This window comes from Poecilia mexicana, unplaced genomic scaffold, assembly GCF_051168715.1.
Source record: "Poecilia mexicana isolate PSO_F unplaced genomic scaffold, ASM5116871v1 scaffold_10, whole genome shotgun sequence".
Classification (NCBI taxonomy): Eukaryota; Metazoa; Chordata; class Actinopteri; order Cyprinodontiformes; family Poeciliidae; genus Poecilia; species Poecilia mexicana.
Genome location: NW_028263379.1, coordinates 27,806,385 through 27,831,298, shown reverse-complemented (window position 1 = coordinate 27,831,298; position 24,914 = coordinate 27,806,385). Strand labels below are relative to the sequence as shown.

The window sequence follows — 24,914 nt, the reverse complement described above, 5'->3', positions numbered from 1 at the left end:
CATAAAATATAAGCCTTGTGACCAACGAGCAAAAGCACATTCCATTTCTCCTTTGCCCAGGGAGACTGATGCTGTCTGGGATTCAATGACAGCTTAAGCACAGGGAATTTGAGAGTTGTTGCATTTTGCCATTGATATTATGGGCATTACTTCAGTATTATTTTAATGATGCCTACTATCCCTGTTGTTTGTACATAATTCTTTTTTCTGTTTTTTTTCCCAACTTTGTTTGGATGCTGAACAGCTGGCTGCCAGTTTAATTAATAAGGATCTATTATGGTTTACCCATTTTGAGAAGAATTTTGGCACCAGTCTTCACTGTGTATTTATGGACAATAACCATAATGATATTTATCTTGACACCATGTTCAGAATTTTTGAGAAATCGAAATTTGGGGTTTCATTCGCTATAATCTAAAAATAATCAAAATTAACAGAAATTAATGTCTGAAATACCACTCTGTGTAAAGAATACAGATAATATGTGTCTACTGAACTGAATTAATGAAATAATTAAACTTTACAGTGATATTCTAAGGTACTGCGATGCCGCGACGTCAGTAAATGTGCCTAGAAATAATAGACTCGGTTGTAAAAAATCCTCAAGATCTCCCACCCAAGCTGCAGGTGCAGCCTCTGTCCAGTAGATGGCGGGAGCTGACCGTTTCAAAGCAGCGAAGGTTTCAATTGGACGAAGAAGAGGGAGGATCGCTGTCATGGCGGCCAAGGTGAAAGTTTAACGTGTTGTATTTGGACGTTTTTCGTTGTTTAACCGTGTATTTTCAATGAATGCATGCGTCATGTGCTATAGTAGTTCTTCATTGAGCTTTAAAATAGCTATTTATGTGACTGTCACCCTCCAGCTGTTGGTGTTGGGCTGTAACTCCCGATGCTAACTGAGCTTCACTGGATAAGTCTCAGTTTAAGCGGATGATATTTCTACATTAGATCCCTTTAAGACACCAGAGACAGCTGCCAGAGCTCGATATTTGCTTCTGCCGACTTTATATCCCCTTTTACGTACACGCGGTAACATTACAAACACCTTTATTAGCCGTCTGCTTGGCTAAAAAGAAAAAAAACAAAAGCAAACTGTTGTTTACATTTTTATGTCGTTACTGTGTGACGTCAGGGCTTTCAGCAACAGAAATAAATTACTGTTTACATCAGCGTTCTTAAGTTAGCTTTAATTATAATAAAAGGATACATAAACCAAAGTAAGGTACAGGTTGCGTACATACTGTCTATACCAGACACTACGTGGTTTTTACCTGTGATTTTGCTTATACTCAGGGAGACTTTAAACATAACCTTCGTGCATTTCCGTTTTCAGCAAACAGAATTCTTAAGAAACGCTGGATTTAATTGTTTTTCAAAAATAATTAAACAGTTATTTAAAATAATAATAATTAAATCCAATGAGATAAAGCCTCTGTTGATTTTTAAGCTAGAAATGTTTGGATTCTTGTGTGTGAGTCAAAACTAAGATTTTTGAAAATTACCTTCTTATAAGCTGCTGTTACATAAATGATTCATACACACATACAGGTGTGCTCACACACGTAAATCCCCTCCATATATGACACCATGATATAACCATGACTCTTCTTATGTATTTACACAACTCTTTTTGTATTTATCTATCCTATTTAACAAAGGTTTAGATTTAAAACAGAGTTCTTATATTGGGAAGGCCTGTCACATTGTCAAATTTCACTGGATGAAGGTATTGAAATAAGCAATAAACAGAAGGCACTATTGTTGTTTTGAGATACTCTTCCAAATATATAACTTTACACTTCCAAAACAAAACATGACAGACAATCTTCAGAAGAGAAAGCAGGTAAAGAAGAGAGCTGGTAATGTTCTCCAGTTGTAAAACACCGTCACGCTTACCTGAGATTATCATCCACGATGAAACCTCACCTTCTATACCTCTCAACGCCTGTGAATCATTTTACCTGTTGGCATGAGAATCTGACTGTCGATTTTTTATTTTTTATTTTATTGCGTCGCAAGCGTTAGACAGCAGAAATAAAACATGGCAGATCGAAAGGGAAGAGCAAACCTGCAAACCGCGGCTGACCTAGAAAACACCCACAAGGGGGAAACTGGCCTGCAGAACAAGGGATGTGAAGCTGATCAAAGTTTGCAGTTTGTTTTGATGTTCGCTTCTTTGCACAAGCAATTTTTATTTTTTTGCATAAAGAAGAGGCGTTTCCATGGTAAAAATCTTGAAGTTCAAAGTGTGGCGTTTTGTCATTTTTACGTTTTTTTTTTTGTTTTTTTTTTAACAATTCATTCAGAAACTCAGAGAACGTTTATCAGGTTTCGTGTACAAAAATACGACGACAACCATGTGGGGCGATTTTTGGGAGATGATTCAGCGCAACCTGGTGCCGTTATTTCACAGCAATTCATTATGAACGTTCAACTGAATCTTTGAGTGTTGTAAAATATGCTGTTGTGAAACAAAATTAGACTTAAAAAAAATGTCTAATTGTGCAGTTTGTTCATTAATGAATTAGATTGACTTCAGCTGAGCATGTGCAGAGTGCAGCTTGCTTCTGATTGGAGAAAATGTTTGTGCCCCTCTGTCTCAGCAGCCCCCTGGTCGCCCCCCCCCCCACCACCACACCTCCACCCGCCGTCTTCCTTTTCCACTCAGACATCACATCAGTCGGTCGTCTTTCAGTGACAACAGCAACTGCTGCTGCATTAAGCTGCAAAGTGCTTCATTTACAAAAAGAAAAAAAATGTTTAATCTTTTTTCCCCCTCTCCAGGTGGTGATGGTGGCCGTCCCCACGGTGCTGGGAATCGCCTCCATCCGCGTGTACACGGTGAAGGATGCTCCTGCGGACGGGCTGGTTTCTCGAGACAGGGTACGGCCGTCTGTCCCGCAGCATCGCCGTGAGGCGGCGTGGCTCGCTGTGTTTTGTCTCAACTCGCCGTGTCTCTCCAGCTGAACGTCTACGTCCCGCTGCCCAGCGCTGACCCGCCTAAGGTCGTCCCAGAAAGTCCAGGACTTATCGAGAGAGGGCTAACGACGACCAGAGAGAGCGTTTTGCCCGCGGTCCGAGCTGTGAAGGTATTTCTTGCTATATAATGTGGAGTATAGTAGGAAACATCCAGGCAGTACAGTGTTGACATGGAGAAAGAGTGAAGATCGAGCAAGTCAGCAGAATTTGTTGGCGGACCGAATCCAATTCTTCTTCCTTAACAGTTGGATTCTTCCATTATAAAGATGAAAATGGCCAAAAATAATGACATTTTTAATGCAAAGTTGCTTTAAAAGTCAAATAAAAGTGCCAACTTTGCATTAAAGTGTCATTATTTACCAAATAATGCAAAGTTGGCGCTTTTAATTTACTTTTTAATGCAACTTTTAAACAACTTTACATTAAAAGTGTCACTAGTTACCCATTGACACTTCATGACAACATTCATAAAGACTCCTTCCTGTTCAAAGCAGGTGTTAAATGATAGTGCCATATTTGTCTTATGCACACTGAAGGCTTCATATCTTGCACCTGCAGCCTTGGCACCTTCTCTTGATTTGATTTTTTTTTCTTTTTTTTTTTTTAATTTCTGTTCCTCTTGCTTGTGGTTAGCGCTCCATCCCACGAAGCTGCAAGTGCTAAGTGCGGGTATGACGTTTGCAGAGCGCACCAGGAGTTTGACAGGAAACAGTGCTCTTTTTTTTTTTCTTCTTCTTTTTTTTCTGCAGTTCAGAGCTGTTGTTGTGTTAACAGCGGGGAGATTTGACAGTTTGATTCTGTGAAAGAACTAAAAAAAAAAAAAAAAAAAAAAACACACAACAAAAACCCGACACTGATTGATATCTGCCTTATTCTTTATAACCTTCTTATAGTGTTTTATTTCTCCGTACAGGGTGCCTGTGTCTCTGTAAAGCGGAGTAGCGTTAATCTTTACCATGCAGGAGAGGGTAAGTTAACAGAAAGCACAAAATACTTTGATTACACACTTTCTGGAGTCATTTTTAACAAATCATCTCAGCGTGTAGTTGTGTGTTGCATAGTTGTTCCAGTTTGGTGAATGAAGCAGGATTTTTGAGTCTCGCTGCCAATTAGGTTTGCAGGCAAAATCCAAATTTGTTGAAACAAAACACAGTTTACTCATTTATTCCTCATTATAACACATTCTTGTTTATAAGTGTGTATAGTAAAGAGCTTCAATGGTTGCATCAAAACATGGACTGGTGCTTTACTACCTGGTTAAAACGTGACGAAGGCGAGAAAAACATCCAGAACGTTTAGAGAAGAGATGACAGCCATGCAGGAAACGACAAGAAGAAAGGAAAACCCCCGAATCTTTACAGAGATTCAGTCGGAGGGTTTGTGAGGTCAAAGTTGAAGGATCAGTATCGTAAGATGTCTTAAATTCATAAAAAAAAAAGAAAAAAAAGTTGGGTTCAAAGGCATTAGTCACAGGTCTTGGCAGGACTATTTCATCTGATAGGTGTCGTTTTTGTTCTTCTTGTGGGGATTTTCTGTCAGGCAAAAGTTTGAGTCACATCCACACATCTCCATTGTGTTCTCTGTGATTCGAGGTGGTTGTGGCTACCGCTAACTAGCTGCTAATAAATCCTTCCTAGCTAGCAAGCTAGCTTGTTTTTTCATTCTATACCCAAGTGGCCGTCGCAGTCACCTGACCATGACTGGAGGTCTGACATTCCTAAAGCGAGTCGTAACAGAGCGGAGCTGCTCCAAGTACTAGAGATGCTGGTCATGAAGGGGTTAACGACAGCAGATGTTTAAAGTTGCATTTTATGCTAAATTTGCAGAAACCAGCTGAAATATTAGTTATATTTTGTTCTGATGGCGGCATTGAGGCCCTTTCAGTCAACTAGTTGAGTTTATAACTAAGGAGTTTGAGTAATGCATCTTTTTGAAACCGTCTCTGTTTACGTTTCCTGTTTTCTAGATGTTTATTACTACTTGATAGACCCTCCTCCAGGTTTTCTGCCCAGATTTGGAACCGTCACCATGGCCGGCCTGCTGGGCATGTTCTTGACGAGAAAAGGTGATGTAGTTTCCCGTTTCTGCACCACGAGTATTTTTAAAATTGTATCATCGGTGGTCAGCGGGTTTTCTGGTCCGAGTTCCTACAGCGACTTGAAAAGCTTCTTTTTCCAAAGCCGCCATTCATTTTCAATCTTGAGCTGTTGCAGACAGAAGTATTAAACTTGACAGGATAAAAAAACAGGCTTTTACTCTTATATGTAGATTTTGTTTTTCTCCCACCAAAGCGGATGTGAGATCAGAAACGGTGCCACAGCTGATTCCTGTCAGCCACCTTGGAGTTTCACTTGAAACGTCTTTTCCAGGGAAAACGCTACGTCGTCCCGCTCATCACTTCTGATTTTCTAAAGAGAACAAAAGAAATAAAAATAAATCGGCAGGAAAAAAGTGATGGTGAAATTCACTGACAAGCTTTCGAAAAACTGAAGTTACTAAAACAGTTCCAAATTAATCAGCATTAAATGTCCATCCATCCATTTACAGTGACTCGCAAAAGTTTTCACACCCTTCTTCTCTATGAGGTCACTTTACAACCACAAGCATGAAAACGTTTCATTGGAACAAAAAGTGGTGGACAATTTCACACACAATTCCAACAATTTTTTGCTAATAAAAATCTGAAAAGTGCTGTGCAAAAGTTTTCAGCCCCCTTGGTAAAATATTTGCTGGTATACAAATGTTGAACAACAACTGCTCTGATTTGATCGGTCAGGTTAACGCCACTGGACCAGAATGTTCCAGAATTGAATCGAACCATCCGTCGTCTGATTGGTCAGTTTGATCTGTGGCCGTCCAATCAGGTCCAGATCTGAAATACTAAAGTTTCGAATAATTTTTCTACCAACAAATTTAAATATTTCAGCCTTTTTTTATCCGACAGGTTGTTAAAATTTAAACTCCTTTTTTTATTTATTTTAGATTTTTTTAAAAATCTAAAAAGAACTTTTAGATCTAAAAAAAAAAAAGTTAGATCTAAAAAAATCTAAAAACAATTTCAGATTTTTATTTTTAGATTTAGTCTGGACGTGTTTAGACTAAATGCATGTCTAAACATGCATTTAATATTTTAAACATAAAATCCTTTTGTGTCGCTAGTATCTAGAGGGCCTCGTAAAAACTTACAGTGGACTGGATTTGGCCTCCGGGCCTCCAGTTTTGACACACGTGGTTCAGATTGAAGCGTATTCGGCCTAGTCAAAGACCATAACTACATCTAAGTAAGTGGGAATCTGTGGCAAGACTTTGGGAAAATATTTCTCAGGAGACGTAAAGAACTGCGAACGATTTCAGACCACAGAGGAGCCGAATAGAAATGCACACCGCACCTTTCAGATTTCTGTCTGCAAACATTTAGACCTGAAGCCTTATTTTATGGCTTTTTTTTCTTTAATGCCATTTATCATGTTCCAGTTGTTCAGCAGATGTTTTGGCTGCCCAGCCTGATTGATTTGAAGCAGATTTATAAAAAGCGACTCCTCTTCGCTCGTCGTCGCAGTTCCACCTCTGATCAGAAGAGGAAGCTTCTCTTCTGATCATGCACCGGGTTTAGTTTTCACCGAAACGTTTGTCATGTTTAAATTTTTTTTTTCCCCCATCATTTCTCCCTGAAGAGCGATGCTTCTATACGAGTCGTTTAAGCTAGAACGAAGTTTCCATCCTTGAAAAGGTCTCCAGCACGCTGGCTGGTTTCAGACAGGATGTGAGGAGGAAGGGTTGTTAAAAACAACGTCTTTGAAATTATCCCTGCTTTGTCGAACAAAAGTGTGAGAGACGTTTTCATCGAAACCGGCAGAAAGCGGAACCGACCTGATCGCCTCTTGTTTGTCACGTTAAAAGTAAAAAAAAAAAACCTTTCCAGGCTCCCGGTTCAAGAGGTTAGCGGTTCCGTTGGGTCTGATGAGCGCCGGGGCGTCGGTGTGCTACCCAGCCCAAGCTGTGTCTGTGCTCAAGGTAGCATTTGTTTTTGTCTTTTTTTTTTTTTTTTTTGGGTGGGGGTGGGGATTTGGGAGTCATTTCAGATGTAATGCCTCTGCTTTCCCACGCTCCCTGAAGGTGACGGGACAGAAGGTGTACGCCGCGGGGCAGTGGAGCGCCGCCGCTGCGTCCTCTCTGCTCGCCGCCAGGGAACCTGTCGCCAAAGAGGCCGCCGCGTCGCAAACGCAGGTTAGAAACGGTCGGAAACGACGCGGGTTGATCGGGGCGAGGGTTAAAACGGAGAGCGGATTCAAATGAGTCGTAGTTTTAGTGTGACTTAACCAGAAACTCTGGTTCAACCTTTAAAGGGACGACCTGCTTCCCACTGGCCGGGTTCAGAAATCCCCAGTGTGTCATCGCCACGTTGCGGCTCAGATTCCATTTCCTGGACTCGTACTTTGACCTTTTTATAGATTATTGGTAATTTTGGGGAATCTGCCTTTGATCTGCTCAGAGTTATTTTCTGCTGTCTAATGTTTTAAAATTACGACTTACTGTTTATTATCGAATGTTTAATAAGTAAAGCGCTTTTTTTTGGTGTCTTGTATAAGTCATAAAGTTGCCACATTTTATAAGAAGTTTTAAAACAAATGTATATAAATTCAAAGTTACTCTTTTTCTACATATATTATTAAAATTCATCGCTAACTATGTTTATTAATATCGTTTATATTATACTGTAATTATGTGAACTTCAATTAAAATGAAAAATATTGTGAAATATTGTTCATCCTTTACATGAGATTCTTATTCAACAACAGAGTGTTTTCAGTCAGAGGCTTAGTCAAAGGTGCTGTAACACAGACCACTAGAGGATGCTTCCTGCCCACATCTAAAACTTTTTTATGTTGCTTTCAGTGGAAGTTGAACAATAAAGAAAAGATACTCATTCCTTATATTTAGAAGTTTGATAATATTTCCTATGTTTTAAAAAAAGTAATTATTTCATTAAAAATTTTAACCAAATTTTTATAGCAGGTATTGCAAAAGAAACTATATATATGTTGAAGCTCTAAATAAATTTATTTTAGCTGAACTGAGGGCAAAAATCGCTGTTGGTCTCATCAGGCTGGTTTGTCTGTAAGTAGGATCAAATTGTCCCAGAAGTGATTACCATAAACATTAATACAGCTGCTTTAAGACTATTCTTCAAGGAATATAGTGATACTGGCAGAATAATGCAGGTTGGCCCTCTGACAGTCTAACGAACTCAGTGGAGATCGCTTCACGCCAGAAGATATTTTAAATATCCAAAATAAATGAAGAAAAAAACAATTGAAACCAATAAATAGAACGAAAATAAAATCTACACACAACCAAAACCATTAATGAAGCTAATTATGAAAGGCAAACAGAATGACCTTTTAAAAACATGAGAATGGAAATGTTCTAGCTGATTTTAACATATAATGTGATTAATTGATTAACTGTGATGAACTTATGTACATGTTTGAGTTTGATTGAGTCGATGTGGTCGGACTGAACCGACTTTATGTCTTTAATGAACCGGATCTGGATGATCAGTGAAGTGGCTTCACACAACACTGGTTGTGATTTGTTACTATGTAATCAAACCGAATCTAAATCAGTGGTGGTTTCATCAAAAGCAGGCTCTGTTGGCCAAAATATCAAATCATTCTGGAGTCTCCTGGATGACCTTTAACCCCCTAGATAAAGCATAAACATAAATTCCTACTACTATTGTTTTGCGGTGTGAACTCTTGATGCTCTGCTCTCGCCCCAGCCTCCGTCGGAAGCCGATCCAGAGTCGGCTCTGCGTCAGGAGGAGGCCTCAGCCGACCTTTCCACACCCGACCTCTTGGCTAAAAGCGCCGCCGTTTTGGAGACAGAGGTGGAATCGGCCGAGTCCGTTCCCATTTCTGACGAGCCGGCCGCCACTGAAGAGCCGCCGGTGGCGCTTACAGGAATATCTCCAGCAGAGAGAGGCACGGCTTTTATTCCTCCGTCTCCTGCTGCGTCTGTCTCCATCGGTTTGTTACGCCTCCTGGAAACTCTGAGGTTTTTCTCTCTCTCTCTCTCTCGTCCAGGTTGGTCAGCAGATTTGGAGCCAGTGCAAACAGAGCCGCCTCGTCCCGCCTCAGACGCGGCCGCGGACGGAAACCGAGCCTCGGACGATGTTTCCCTTGACGCGACGCCAGCGGCCGCCGTCCAGGACAAGCCAGCTGAAGGAGACCTGCCATCAGGTCAGGAGAAACCTCGTCTCTGAAGACGACGTGTTCATTTCACACAATCAAAAATTTCTGCTTTTAGATTCTTGCATCTGTGCGTTACCAAAAGAACTGTTCATTTTGTTCGATTTTCGAGTTCCTGTGCAGCACCCTCTGTCGAATCGGCTGCTGAGTTTGAGCCGGCGGAGGAGCAGCAGTCGCTTCCTGCTGTGGAGGAGACGCCAACCTCAACGCCCGTCACGCCGCCGCCGCCTGCAGAGGGAAGCAGAGAAGGTAGATTTAACTCCACTGATTGGGATCTGTGGCAGAAATGACGTCAAACAGGCTGGAAAATTAAAAATGAAAAAAAAAAAGTGGGTTTTAAAACATTTTGTTTTCCATTACAGGGAGAATATTTGGTGTTTTTAGCAGGATTTTATGTCGCAGTAAAACACAAATTGATTGTGCAAAGATGTATGCAGTTGTACTGAGATTGCTTCAGTGTGTTTTTAGCTCAGTCTGAATGGATCAAGAACATTTCTGAACGTAACTTTTTCAAGGCTTTTCACAATTTTTCATCTGGACTTTGACTGGGACATCCTAACCCAGCGGTGCCCAAAGTGGGTCCTGGAGGCCCGGCATCCTGCATGTTTTAGTTCTCTCCCTGGTTTAACACAGCTGGATCCAATGATGGCTCGTTAGAGGCCTAAGAACATTGACAAGCTGAAAAGGTTGTTACTACCAGCAGGGGGAGAATAAAACATGCAGGATGCAGGACCGACCTGTCCAAACACATATGATTCAATCTAAGCATAAGATTTGTCTCTGTGCATCTTTGCACCAATTTTGATCAGATTGTGTAGAATAAAAAAAATGTAAACATCATGTTCAGTTGAATTCAGGTTCATTTAATCAAGAACAGAACAGAAAACAAAGTTACATGATAAAAACGAAGCAACCATTGTTTTTGTATGAAGGTTTTCTAATTCGAACCGTTTTCAGGAGTCGGCACAATCAGAATAAGGATCTCTAATATCTACTGGTTTTCTTCTTGTTTTTCTTAAATAAACAGTGACCCTGCAGACAGACTTTCCCACCTGAGCTGTGGGTTTCTGGATCTCCTCCAGTCGCCTTGTTTCTCTCTGCTGCTTCTCTTACTTTCACCGCTTCCCGTCTCCTAACCTGAAGGCCGTGACATTCCGTTTCAGGCGAGCAAAGCGGGTCGAGACCAGCTGCATGCCACACCTTTCAGGTTTTTATCTGTAAGGTTTCTGACAGCAGTCTGTCCGCTCGACGCCGCCGCGCCCGTTTGTGTCGGCCTGAGGCGAGCGAGATGCTTCGTTGTTGCACGACGACAAACTATGTAGAAGTTCAAAGGTCACCTTCGCGAGCTGCTGCCATTTCCTTTCTAAGAATGAGCTCAGCCGTTTTCACTACAGAAAGCGAGGCGCTCTTTTCTCTGACACACGCTTTCGTTTGCTCTGACGATAATAAACAAAAAGGGGGGAAAAACTCCCATAAGACTCCTCACCCAGTGATTTAACTCCATAAATGCACTTTAATTGAAAACGTTTACGTTTGCTTACGTATCCGTTAGTCTGCGTAGGCATTATTCTGCCGCACAACTCAGAAGAAAATCTCATACTGTTACCAAAACCAGTTTTTCCACTTTCTTCTACTTATGCATCCTAGTTACTGACACAGCGATCGTCACTCGGCTGTATTTTCTCAGTCTCATAAGATGAGAGATAAGCCTGCAGGATGCTGCGGCTTGGCTCTTCTATGTTTAGCTCTTCTCAGAATGTTCACTAATTTCGCTCCGTGGCGTTTTTCTGTGCGCCTGTTACTGAGATTTCCCGTCGTTTCCCATGTGTGTGTCTCTCTCTCTCTCCCCCCTGCAGAGGGCTCCGGTTTCCAGCCAGACCCCGCTCTCATGGACTTTGGCCAGTCCAGCCCCGAAGACGAAGACCTGTACAGCACACGCAGCTGAGACGGGCCGGCCTCAGCCGCGGCTCGCCTCGACGGATTCACCATCAGACGTTTCCATTCTCATAGTTTTCTTTTTTTGTTTGTTTTGTTTTCTCTGCCCACGTTTCCACAGAACACGTCCGAATAATTTGGCACCGGCGCTGCATTGTGATGAATTTCGGTACACAAACGCAGAGAAACCTGGAAAAAAAACCCAAAAAAACCAAACACCCACAATTACATTGGAAACGGCAGAATGTGGAACCGTTTCTGTTCAAACATGCAGGAGTTTTCCAACCATCAATTATGCAAAGTGCCGTTTATTTATTGTGATCCAGCCCATTTTTGTTAATTTAAAGTTTCCTCTCAGACGACGACTAAAGGAGGACTTGTGCTGCTTCACGCTGTTAGATGGGTGGTTAAGGAACTCAGAATAAACCTTTATTTTTTTGTGAGCTCATGTTGGATCGCGTCATGTTTTAAATGCACTGCAAAACATGAATGTATTTCTATGAATTTAACTGATTTTTTTTTATACACAATAATCTGTGCTCATAATTGCACTGCATCTGTCTACTTTTTCTCTTTTTTTAACAAAGGTATCTTTTACATTTTTGGAGCCAGAAAAAGACCCTGGCAAAACCATAAACTTATTTTGATTATTGTTTTCTCTCCCTTCATGTCTTTAATCTCGACCAGATGACTGGAAAAGAGACAAATTTAGTGCTTCAATTGAATAGTTTTGCATTTAATTTGGGTAATTAAATACTAATCTATTTCCCATGAATGCTACATATATAGAGCTTTGCAAAGGTGTTTTTACTTTTTGGAGTTTTGTAAACTTACGACATAATTTTTCAATGTATTTTATTAGGATTTAATGTGATAAAGGAACAAATATAGTGGATTTCAAAGGACACACTCCCTGCTCTGGTTCAACCTGTAGGTCAGAAACCAAAGTAAAATAATAAAAATCCCATAGTCCGTCAATTTGATTATGACGGTTTAAAGTATAAGAGTAGCTACAAATTCAGTATATTAAATAATTTTAAAAAGCAAAAACTATCAAAATGAGCAGGAGCTGTTCCTCCTGCAGCATCTATCATTAAACTGTGAAACGTCACTCAGAACAAACGTGTGACCTGAAGCAGTCTTACTTATAAAGAAAACATCTCTTCTACTCTGAAACATGGTAGTGGCAGCATCATGCTCTGACGACACTTTTCTTTACCAGGTCAGAGTTGATGGGAAGAGGAATGGAGCAAAACACAAATCCATCCTTGGAAGAAACTCATTTCAGAGGGTGCAGCTGTTTTTGGACTGGGGTCAAAGTTCATCTTTCAGCAGCTCAGCAAATGTAAACATACAGCCAGAGCTATTATTGTTTATATATCGCGACATATTTCTGTTCTGGAATGGGCCAACGACTCAGCTGAAACCTGTAGCAAAAGATAAATCAGTAAATATTGTTTCAATAAGTCAGAAACACATGTGGATCATATTTTTCCAGGAACAAAAGCCGTTTATCCATTTCCTTCCACTTCACTGTTTCAGGGTTACTTTGTGGATGTATCGTCTGTCACATAAGAATTATGGTTGCAAACGTGAAAACGTTTTTTTTTTTTTTTTAGTTAACTAAAGCCAGAGATGTTGGCACCTGTAAAATCTCCTTACCAAATTTTAATGCTAAAATGATTTTCCTCTAATCATATTCAGCTAAATTTCTCCTCATTTGCCCTTTTATCCTTGTTTCATGTCTCTTGAGGGGTTGAGGGCGTTGCTATGCTAACATTAGCAGCCATTATGCTAACACTGGTAAAGTTGTATGTCATTTTGCCCAACCATAAAATGGCTGCTCACATATGGCTATGTTGCCATGTACTCATTAGTTGGACCAACCCAGAGACTGACTCATATGAACCAAATGTTGGTGATTAAACAACAATTTAACCCCCAAATTTCCCAAACATTGCAATGTGTGAAATTAAAAAGGCTTTACAGGCCATTAAATCACCACTTACACTGCATGGAAAAATAATGTTAGTCATGGAAAAGGTCTCGTTGAGAACAAGTGGGAATGTTCTGTGTTCCTTTGTTAAATTTTAGCACCACCTGTTTATTTGAGCGAACATCCAGTAGAGAGGGAACATGGTGTCCAACTCTTTATAGCCGCTTTATTGCTCCTTAGAGGAACCAGTACAGGACTACTGGACCTCATAAACTCTCCATAAGTCCACCCACGCCATGACCCTTGGGACTATGTGTGTATGACTGTACGTGAAAGCTCACGTGTGGGTAAATCACCAAAAAAAAAACATTAAGAAATAGTCGTTGCAGTGGTAGCACACCCGTGGGAGCAACACTTTCTGTGGCAACAGAGCCAGGGGGGGTAAAGGATTTGTTGGCTGGTGTAATTGTGGTTGGTTTTGTGGTTTTGCTTTTTATTTCCTTTCTCAGATAAACAGTACCAAATGTTCTCATTAAGGATGGGTGTCAACAGAAACAGTTTGTGATATTGCTAAAACCACATAGAATATAATGTCTCTTAAAATCTCAGAAGGGAATCCTGAAAAGTGAAACGTGTTCCTCACATCACGTCATGAAGAACATAGATCATGTTACAATAAACTGTGGCCTCAATGTCACAGCCCCCATCCCAGCATGTGACGCTAACTTTAGCCTCTTCTCAATAATGAGGCTAAATTTAGCCAACATGTCGCATGTAACATTAGCCACTTTTCACTAAAGAAGCTAAGTTAGCTAACATGTGAAGCAAACTTTAGCCCATTCTCACTACAGAAGCTAAAGTTAGCTAACATGTGTAGCCAACTTTAGCACCTTCTTACTAAAGCAGCTAAAGTTACTTTAGTCTCTTTTCATAAAGAAGCTAAGTTAACTAACATGTGAAGCAAACTTTAGTGCATTCTCAGTAAAGCAGCTAAGTTAGCTAACAAATGAAGTGAGCGTTAGCCTCGTTTCACTAAAGCAGCTAAAGTTACTTTAGCTTCTTTTCACTAAAGAAGCTAAGTTAGCTAACATGAAGCCAACCTCAGCGTAAACCCCCCATAAAGCTGAATCTAGCTAGTATGTGAGGCTACCTTTAGCCCCATTTAACTAAAGAAGCTAAATTTAGCCAACATGTGAAGATAACTTTAGCCTCTTCTCACCTCTCTCAAGGGTCCTGTCTATTCAAGGCGTCCCACAAACACAATATTCTCAGAGCTAACATTAAAACCAGGCTCTGTCACGTGTTTTTTTTACATATTTTTTATATATTTTTTTTTCACCAGAAGAGAGGAAGCGTGGGGGTGGTGCAACTCTGACCTCTCGACCTTCGACCCCAAGAGCCGAATTTTCCATGCAGGACTTTAGGAGGGTTTCAGTAAGAGCTGATTATCTTCTCAGGGTCCCCCACCACCAAATAAACACAGCGCATTTATCAGCCACAAACATAAACACAACAGTTATGCAAGCCGTCTAAGGGTGTTTGTTAATATGGTATATGATTGTTTAGGCACATCTTCCTCTCAATTGAACTGGCTAAATGCATGAACACAGTTCACTCCTCTTTTTCCCATGCCTTGTCAGCGCTTTGCAAACAAAAAAAAGTCATTGCTGTCATTTTTCTTCCATTTTGACACATTATAGCCATAAACGTTAATGTATTTTTAATGGGATTTTATGCAACAAACCAACAGACAAGAGTATGGCTGTGAGTAATTCAATTTAAAGCCGAAAATCCAAAGTCTGTTTGAAAACATTAATAAACAAACTGCATCAAATATCCAGGAACACAGGAGGCAATAGAGATGCAGCCAAAGAGCAAAAAGGAAAGCTGTTGTTGAAACTAAATCTCTTTCGCAGTGTGAAATACGGTGGTGGCAGGATCATGCTTAGTCCAGCAGGGACAAAGAACCTGGGCAGAGTTGACAGGGAAGATGCGTTTTCAGAGCTGCACTGTAATGGCTTTGATAAAAGCACATTACTTTTATAAAATGGCCCAGTCAAAGCCAAGATCTAATGCAATTAAAAATAGTTTTTACGTACACTGCAAAACCACAAAATCATACCAAGTAATTTTGTTCTGGTTTCTAATGCAAATACACTTGAAATAACAAGACATTTTTACCATATTATAAATTAAAACGTTTTCATCAATATTAAGGAATTATTGATGTAAAACAAGCTCCTATATCTCACTGAAAAGTTACTTGCAATTTAGTTTTGTCTCATTTCAAGTGAACTAAGATATTTGCAATAGAAATTAAACTAAATTACTTAGTATGATTTTGTGGTTTTGCAGTGTATTCCCAACCATTTCTGGCCAGTTTGCAAGAATCAACAAATATTTCAGCGTCTAAATATTCTGGGGACATACGTAGTGCTAAAAACACGAATCAGTCAATACGAAAGTATTGATTTTGTTGTGTGAATCTAAATGTGACGATTCACAATAATCCACTACTGCTGTGTGGTTCACAGACTGAAAACAGTAATCATCCTTCTGCCATTAGTCAAGAATAAATGCTTCCTGTATATCATTCGTAAAACTTTTAGTTTTTCTCAACATCAGGTCTTAAACCATAATTGTCTCATGTTTTCTGTCTGAGCCCGCGGGAAGTAGCAACCTTTGACGAACGACGGGCACAAAATAAAGAAACACGTGATTGTTTTAATCCCAAAACGGTGAAAAAATAATTAGCAGGGATCTGGACGTCCAGTGGGGCCTTGGCGGGGGTCACGGGGGGGTTGACGCTCTCTGCTCTGCTGCCCTCCGTATCTGCAGCCTGCGCAGGCTCTCCCCGTCTCTACATCCATGTGTTCGGGTCATCAGGCAAACGCATATAAACACTCTCTCCCACACACGATCCAACTTGTAAATCTCTCAGGCTTGTAATTTGCCCTCCTTGAGATTAGCGTGTGTTGCCTGACTTCCAATGACGTACAGTAAAGGAGGCTGCCGCGCTCTGCAGGCCGGTTTAATTGATCCGACTGCCGGCTGCATGCAGGGAAGCTGCCACTCAAAATGCTGACACGGGTCGGAGGAGTCGCCGTGAAATGAAATGTGCGAAGGGTGCGTAGGTGTTTGACAAAGATTGCATTACTTCTTGACAACTCGTTAGTAGTCGTGGAAGTGAAGTGCTTCCTTACGCTGGTAAACATATTTGTACCGTGTTTATAATCCTGTTGGCGGCTACCGCATTCTTGATTTACTTCATATTGATGTTCATTCACTGAGGGGTTTAATACTTGCATATTTGCTACAGCAATGTACAGACCTGCAGCAATTACAAAGAGATATTATTTTTCAAAAATTTAAGTGCTCCTCTCAAAAAACAAGACTGTCTTTTTGTATGTTGGTTTTCTTTTTCTTCTAGAGTTAGTTTTAAATATATGGACCAACAGGATATTGAGTTGGATTTTGAATAAATAAAGTCAGATACTATTTAAAACAAGAGCTGAAGTCTCATCAGGTCTTTCATGTTAATGAGATGTTAGATCTCAATTAAAAAACCTGGATAAGGATTAAATTTACAGTATTATGTATTTTCCAGGCACATAGTGTCTAATCAAGTTGCTATGGTAACCTCAGTTGTCACAAAAATGCTAAATATATCAAAAAGTCATGTTTGATATATTTATAAAAAAAAAAAAAAAAAAATATATATATATATATATATAGATATATATATATATATATATATATATATATATATATATATATATATATATATATATATATATATATATATATATATATATATATACCTGATCAAGGCAATTTGATGCCTTGAAATTGGGTCTCTGTCTCTTTAAGAAGCTTCTGCTCTTTCAAGCACTGCCTTCACAGCGTGTCATCACAACATCACCTGATGAGGAAATAACTTTATAACCTAATATAAACCTAAAAATTGTTGATAAAATAATAATACATGTGTATCATAATAGTATACATAAAGTAAATATGTTTTTAATTAAACTTAATTTTATACATAATTTAAATGAAACAATATTTTGAATTATTAATAAATCCATGAACCTATTGAGCCTAAATCAAAAGTCCAAAAGGGTTAGCAATTTGGGACTTACTTTTCAAAATAAAAGCTTTACTTTGCAGAGTATCTCACAGATTAGATTTAGAAACTGAAAGTTTTACAGAACTACTGAAACAAAACTCGTCAACAGTTTGTATATTTTATTCTAGTTGTATACTAATTATAACATCTACTTATGTTTGTCTGATTGTTGATGGTTGATAGCATGGAAAGTCCTCTATGAACATAATCTGACTAATTAATAAAAAAACATATATATACTGGAGTCTTAAAATGAAGCCTGAAGATTAATTTGTTTCTTTTGACCCATTTAATCACTACAGTTTCTGGAACTAAACCAGTAAAAGCAATGAGTTTATAGTACTGGCCTTTGGAAAAAACAAAAGGAACTCTTCAAAATAAAACTCTTGCTATATGACATGCACGTCTTCCGAGCCTGAAACAGTCATATCACCATAAAGGGAGAAGATAGCGCATGAAATGTTTGTTGACTAGATTATTTTTGAAATACTCCTTAAAAGAGCAATGTTGATCTATGTTGGGTCACTGCTGAGCAACACGTCAACGTTTAGGCGACAGTTTGGGGCAGAACCGTCCAAGAGGAAAGCACCAGTACCAGGAATCTCTCTGGTTGGTGCAAAGCTGAGAGTTCTGAGGTTATCTGTACAAGTATGCAAAGAGAATGTGGGGTCTGCTGCAGACGCTGCGGACAGACAGCATAACAATCAGACCTGAGTATTTTTCCTTCCAGGTAATAAGACGTTTCCGTCCCCAAAGATGTGTTTTATATGAGTAAATATAGATATTCTTAAGCTGAAAGCCAGATCTTTGAGTACCTCTTTTACCTCACAGAGCTGCAGGGCACGGCCATAGTTGGGTTTTCTCTTTTTTTGCAGTATTGGTCTGTTATCTGCTGTTTCTGTTGGCCTGCAATCCAACATGACGTTCTGTTTTTAGTTGCTGCATGTCACGACCAGAAGCCTTTGGCCTCTGCCAGTCTCTGTGAGTTTACTTTTGCCTGCGTGTATGAGATCCGATTAGTTTGAAGTGAAACATCTGAATGCGACAATAAGTGAAATCAGGGGTTCACAGGCAACGCATGTTGTTTTTGCATATTTTAGTGAGATCCCTTACTTACAAGTGTGTTAGAGCAACTGCGCATACCTAGCATGCCAGAGGGGGGAAATATGGTTTTATTGAGTTGTTTTTGGTTCAGAGAGCATAACATTTCAATTTGAAGAGCTCCACAACAGGCGGAGCATTCCTGATTTCTCACGTCCCTACCGTCAAAATTGCATCATGTCCATCCTTCATCCTCGCTGTCAACTTTCCCACAGCTACTGGCGCAGGAATGTCACGTTCCTGGTAGACTCTCTGTGGATCACGTTGCACATGTACGACACATTTGATCACGCGACTTCAATGAACGCATGTCAGGTAGAGATTAAGCATACCCCACGTGCGTGCCAGGAGGAGTGCGTGCTGGCGCTTGTTGATCAAAGGAGGTGTGATGCAATCAGTCTCGGGGCTGTGGATGCATCGCTCATCAACTTTCACCGGAGGCTTTAATGAAAACCCACTGGAGGGAGTCTCCGCTGTTGCTTCCCTTCGCCTTCTCATCTTCTCGTTCACTCCCTGCAGTTCCAGAGTGTCCTCCTCCTCATTCATCTCCCAGGCTGCGCCTCCCTGCCTTCTCCCTCTTGTCCCAGTAGCCGGCTTGACTTCCGCTGAGACAGAGTAAATATTTCTCATGGCTTATCTGACCAAAGAGACAGAAAGCCACAGAGCATGTGAGGCTCTTCTAATTAAACCACCAGCCGCCTGCGTTTGATCAGGCCTGGATGTCCTGACAGGTACGGTTGGGCCTTTAGGTTTGACACACCACGAAACCCCCAACTGCAACTGCTCAGAGCTCATGTGTCTGCATCCAATCTTTCAGCTATTAAACCAGCGCACATCTTGACTTGATTTTCCTAAGTTTGGCTTGTTCTGACTGAGGGTCCAGGAAGGGGGAGGTAGAGGATAAAGAGGGAAACATTATGCAGCAAAGAGAGCGACTTTTCTTCTCCGCAATGACTGAGGTGTGACGTGCAGCAACTTCCCTGTTGTGCAATCGTCAAGAGGCTCTCAGGGGGCTATAAGACCCCCGTCCTCATCTGGTTTCTCAGAGCCTCAGATCTGCTCCCTCTGCTCACGCCCAGACTGACGGAGAGGCACGATACAGTCCAGCGCACTCGGCTGGGTGCAATTCTCTTAGAGGGTCGAGCAACATTTGTCAAGATATGGACTTTAGCCAGAAGAAGCACTGAAAAGCTCCTGGCTTTTTCTGCTGGATACTCGGTCATATTAGGTAACACATTATTTGTTTTACCGATGGAAACGATAAGATCGTTTACCAAGCTTTATCTGATTTCAGAGCTGGCACTGGAAAATCTATAGTCATGTTTCTATCACTTATTCAGCTGTCTTATCATAATTACCAGTTAGATTTTCATTAGAAAAAGTACTTTTCCTAAAGTAATTTCTTTTTTGAAATTGTAATGGCTGCTTTTAAACTCTTCATTAATTATTAGTTTCACCCCTTGTGTTTTCCACTTTAATAGTTTCGGTTTCTGGGATTGTTATTATTTCTGTAAACCTATTTAAATAGTAAATTAAGCTTGCTCTTTTTTCATTTGAAGTCATGAATGTTTGATGAATTCAGTCATTAACACAATAAAGCTGTTTCGCAGCAACCCAATAGGCAGCCAGATTAATACAACCTTTTCCAAGATACTTTATTATGGTTTAACTTCAAGCATTGTGTAATGAATTCCTTCTGTAATTCTTTATCAAATGGGACAGCTAATAAACGATGGCGCCAACTAAAGATTACAGCGTAGGGAAACATAGCCGTCCGTAAAAAGCAGCCTTGGTCTGAAAACTCTCCTGCTTTGTGTTATTTCCAGCTGACCTTGGAAATCTGAAAGAATTTGAAGTCACGTCTTCTGACACGAGAGAACATCTGGTTCCATAATGGCAATCCCAAGTGGCCTCTTCTTTTTCAACTCCACATCCTCCCCGTTTCCAGCGCCAGAGGTCTACGTGAACACCTCGTCGGTTCCTTCCATTCACCACTGCCAAGACTGGGTTCCGGTGTCCATGACGACGGTGATCCCCACCATCTACAGCGTCATCTGTGTGCTGGGTACTCTGGGCAATGCCTTGGCGGTGTATGTGTTGGCTTGTGGCAATGCCCTCACGAGAACAGTGGCGAACACCTTCATGCTGAACCTGTGCATCTCCGACCTGCTGTTCCTGTTGACTCTTCCACTGTGGGCCGTCTACTACTCCTGGGGCTATAGCTGGCCCTTTGGACGAGTGGCCTGCAAAATCTGTGGTACTCTCCTAAACCTCAACCTCTACGCGTCTATTTTCTTCATCACGTGCATGAGCGTAGACCGTTACCTGGCCATCGTGCATCCTCTCCTCTCGCAGAGGTCGCGGGATTACGAGCGAGCCCGGATCGTGTGCATCCTGGTGTGGGTTCTGGCGTTTGCTTGCTCTTCCCCCCACTTGGCCTTCAGAGAGACCCATCATCTTAAAGAATTTGATGTAGTGGCTTGTGTGGTTTTTTATCCAGATGACACCTGGTTTCTGACCCTGGGCTGGATGAAGGTCATTCTGGCATTTGTGCTGCCGCTGCTTGGCATCTCCTGTTGCTACTGGGCCATTGGGAGACATTTGTTGGCCTACAGAGGATCAGCAAGAATGCAAAATTCACCACCTCCTCAAGCAGGTAATTGTAAATCAGAACGTCCGCCGACTCCTACTGTGCACCCAAATTCATGCACGACCGGACCCATGATGGCCCGCGGGGTAGAGAGGATTTTGTGGACGGTGGCTGCTGTGGTCATGGCTTTCTTCATCTGCTGGTTCCCCTTTCATTGTGTGACCTTCTTGGACCTTTTGAGTAAAAATGGATGGCTGGACAGTTGCTGGGTAACTTGGACCGTCACCAACCTGACCCCACTCACCCTTTGCCTCGGCTTCTCCAACTCTGCCATCAATCCTGTGCTCTACTGCTTCGTCGGGAACCATTTCCGTGGTCGCCTTGGGGGTCTCTGCAAAGACCTGTGTGCTTGTTTGGAGGCCCGTGCAGATCAGCACAGTCAGAAAAGAGGTTCTTTCAGCACCAGGCTGAGCTCCTTCTCCAGGAAACTCAGTGACCTTAAGGACCTGGCGATTGTGGATACCTCAGGTACCCTGTAACAGACTTTCTCCATCCAGCACTGGGAAATATTGACATTCCAAAGTATTAATATGAACTGAAACTTCCAGGCTTGGTTTAAGATGCTGGTTTTATGTATAATAATACATAATATTTCATATTACATGTTTTTGAAAGGAGTACAAAAGTACATCCTAAAAATAAATGGCTAAGAATGCTCAGAAGATGAAGTGAGACATAAAAGTAAAATTGTAAAAATTAAAAACTAATTAAAAATAACCAAAAAAGAGAACATGTGAAGAAATAAGCATGTTGAACTTTAACATTCACTTTTGTCTTAACTGTGCTGATAGTATGTTTGTCTCTAACGTTGTGACAGTACATAAAAATAAAATAAGCATTTTCAAAATGGTTTGAAACATCTTCATGATTGATAAATTAGCCCAACAAATTCTCAGTATTATTCTGTAATTCAGGCTAAATTAGGATCTATAGCCTGGACTTGTCTGTGTTACGTAACTTGTGATATTTATTTATTTTTTCTCCCCCACACACTCTAAATGAGTCGGTAGCGACAGAAGGTAAATTGATATATTCTAACAAAAAAAACAAGTAGTACTTAAATTTAGCTTTAGCACTGATGTCTAGCTGGGATAGAAACAAGTATTTGACATTTCAGTCACATTTCCTGATAAAATTATGTTTTTTAGACTGAAGGAAGGAGTGGATAAATAATGATAAATAATTTCATAATTCAATTGAAAAACAAGCAAATCTATTAGGAAGAAAAATGAAACTAAAAGTTATACATGTGTGCACATCACTAAACTAATTCTTTGTCAAAACATTTTAGTATCTGGTTTCTTTTAACCTCTCACAATTTGAAGTCATATTTGGTTACTCTACCTACAAGAGTTATCCAAACCTATCAGGTCACAGAACAGATTTCATTTTTGTTAGATTTATTTTTGAACTAGTTGTTTATTCTTCCACCCTGACAAACACTTCAGCTCCATATGAAGAGAAGTAGCACAATGTTTGTGATCATTTAGCGACGCTTTGAACTGTTTTTTAGCCAAACCCGCATTTTGTAATCATGGCCCCAAATATCCAGTTGGGCTCCTTCAGATCGTAACACGTTGTCCCACACAAAGTTTAGCCAGATCTGAAAGTTGTCTTTGGAAATCGCCTTGTGTTTCCCATCACTTGGCCAAACATCTCAAGAATACATCAGACTGTACAACATAACTAGTAGTGCTTGTTATGAATTTGATGCAGCACCACTAGTATTACTGCTGGTCATCCTTTTCATTCATAGAGAGAATGTAGCCACATTATTACAGCTTTAGTTAATTTATGATAATAAAAAAAAGAATATGTCACACTTAAGACAGAAAGGAGTTTTCAAATGTTTTTTGTCATGGGGTCAGTTTTAAAGCCTGGTGGTTTAACACGGGGATGTCCACTTTTGAAAGCAAATGTATTGACGTAATTGCTGTTTCCTGCTTTCTGAAATGTTTCCTCTCTGTTTCATAACCATATTTTATGTGGTAAAGTAAAATGTGAGTCAGTGGTTGCTGTAGGAACCGTTTCCATGTGTCTGTACATATGCTAAAATCAAAAGGAGATGCTGCTGGATTATACATGTATGCCAACATTAGCCTGGCAATCCAATACATCTTGCAGTGTTGTTGACAAAAAACCTGTTTATTCACCGCAAATATATCATTGTATTGCTTCTTATGGACAGTTTATTCAGCAAATAAAGAGAACAAGTGTTCATCAAATCAGTGGAACTGTTTTGTGGTTAATTATAGCACTTCCATGTGATTTAGTAACAATCAGATACATACAGAGATTTTTAACTTTCATTTCCCCCCCCCCAGTCTTCTAACCATTGTGGTTGAGAGCTTCTACACACTACTCTGAGATTACATCCACTTGACAGACAGACACTCAGGTTCAATTTTCCTCTCCTCCCAGAGTGCTCCACTTGGTTTCACTATCTATAATGTCAATGATAGATAATATTGTAATCTCATACCAGTGCCACGGTGATGCGTTCCTGCATTCGAACCTCTTTTGTCCGTCAAGTGCTACTATTTGTGTCCCCGTTTCAGATGAATCCTGACCTGGACTCTGTAAGGTGATGACAGAAAAAAAAATAGTAACATAAATAATAAAACAATAAATTAGCAAAACTTAAAAAAAGGTATTATCTAAAAATTGGCTCAATAACAAACATTAATTGCTGCCAGTTTTCAAGAAACGGGTGTGTGGGACTTTCACGTTCTGACCACTGGGTGGTGCTAAAATGCTGCAGAAGCAATAGGAGAGCTGGAAGAGCCGGGCCGCGGAGACAGGGGCCCAAACTCCCACCGCTCATGATCTGCGGGAGGCAGTGAGAAGCAGCCTCTGACACAGACCATGATTCATGTGGACCACAGCTTTGAATCAGTACAAACACGCCGACTTTAACAGGCGAGGCCAAAAGAGAGAACCAGCAGCCCCAGTGAACATCACAAGATGAAAAAAAAAAAAACCGCAATAAGGGAACTATTTTTTTCTTACTTGATGGTGTGAAGGGCTTTCTGTAGTAGTTTTGATCACCATAAACATCCAAAAATAGCAAACTGTGAATATTATTCTTAAAAGCCACTTTGCTGCAAGCGTATAGGAAAAGCAACACGGCAGCAAACGGCAGAGTCCCAATTTAACACAGCAGAAGTTTTGCGACTGACAGGACAGCTTGCAGGATGAGTTTGTTGTGCACACAGCTTCATTAGCTGATTCCTCTTTGTGTGACAAAGCAGCTGGGTGTTTCCTAAACACATGTTTAACAGAAGAACGTTATCTGCGAAAAGTTTTCTGAGAACATGTGTGAGGCGCCTACTGAGAAAAACAAGAACTCTCTCAAGCTGTAGGTAAAACATTTAGCTTACTTTTATTGCTCTTGAAGCCTATTGAAGTTTTTTAAGACAAGAAAAGTTACGAAATGTGCGTCCTTTGCTCTCTGTACTCTGTAGATTATCGGTACAAGTAGATTCAGATTACCGGTGCAAACATCCTTCAGCTTCGTACCAATACGATCGTGTAAGCTCTAATAGTCATTTATAGCCCTGGAGCACAAACTTTAATTTACTCTATTTGGATTTCGTTAGACTGGGATACACAAGGTCTTACATAACTGTACAAACGGTGTGGTTTTTGTCATGTTTTACAAACAAACGTCTGAAAAGTGCATGTATTTAGTCCCAACAAAAGTCCACCTTTTGTTGAACGTCTCTTTGGGGTCGTTCTCAAACGTCTTTTCACACCCAGATACATAAAAGTAGCTCAGGTTCAGTCAGAGAGGACTGAGGACAGTCATTTTTCAGGTCTCACATTTGATTCTCAGATAAATTTACATCTGGACTTTGACTAAGCAACTTAACTAATGAATTTGCCTTGAGGGGAAACAAAGCGCTGGTCGTATTTTAGACTCGTTTTCTCCCA

General features: G+C 40.4%; 2 protein-coding genes and 1 long non-coding RNA gene across 4 annotated transcripts; 2 read left to right on the top strand and 1 right to left on the bottom strand.

The window, feature by feature from the left end:
* Window positions 1-632: 632 nt before the first annotated feature.
* LOC106934374 (uncharacterized) lies at window positions 633-11,608 on the top strand. Of its 2 annotated transcripts, none has more exons than XM_015014223.2 (11): window positions 633-728; window positions 2,785-2,883; window positions 2,964-3,089; window positions 3,893-3,947; window positions 4,946-5,044; window positions 6,902-6,993; window positions 7,096-7,206; window positions 8,762-8,963; window positions 9,066-9,221; window positions 9,354-9,479; window positions 11,087-11,608. In XM_015014223.2, exons 1-11 carry the CDS (start codon window positions 648-650, stop codon window positions 11,173-11,175), a joined length of 1,236 nt encoding a protein of 411 aa, XP_014869709.2. In that variant the 5' UTR covers window positions 633-647; the 3' UTR covers window positions 11,176-11,608. The 2 variants fall into 2 exon arrangements, with proteins under 2 accessions (XP_014869709.2, XP_087865894.1); XM_088009768.1 differs by lacking the exon at window positions 633-728 and adding an exon at window positions 1,288-2,679.
* LOC148157144 (uncharacterized) lies at window positions 5,050-6,949 on the bottom strand. Its single transcript, XR_015764504.1, has 3 exons — window positions 6,850-6,949; window positions 5,266-5,387; window positions 5,050-5,183 (listed from the first exon to the last, which is right to left on the bottom strand). It is a non-coding gene; the product is annotated as an uncharacterized LOC148157144 (long non-coding RNA).
* A 7,624-nt stretch (window positions 11,609-19,232) lies between the features above and the next one.
* Window positions 19,233-23,206, top strand: agtr2 (angiotensin II receptor, type 2). The gene is made up of 2 exons (XM_015014225.2): window positions 19,233-19,559; window positions 20,158-23,206. Exon 2 carries the CDS (start codon window positions 20,225-20,227, stop codon window positions 21,458-21,460), a length of 1,236 nt encoding a protein of 411 aa, XP_014869711.1. The 5' UTR covers window positions 19,233-19,559; window positions 20,158-20,224; the 3' UTR covers window positions 21,461-23,206.
* The last annotated feature ends 1,708 nt before the right edge of the window (window positions 23,207-24,914 follow it).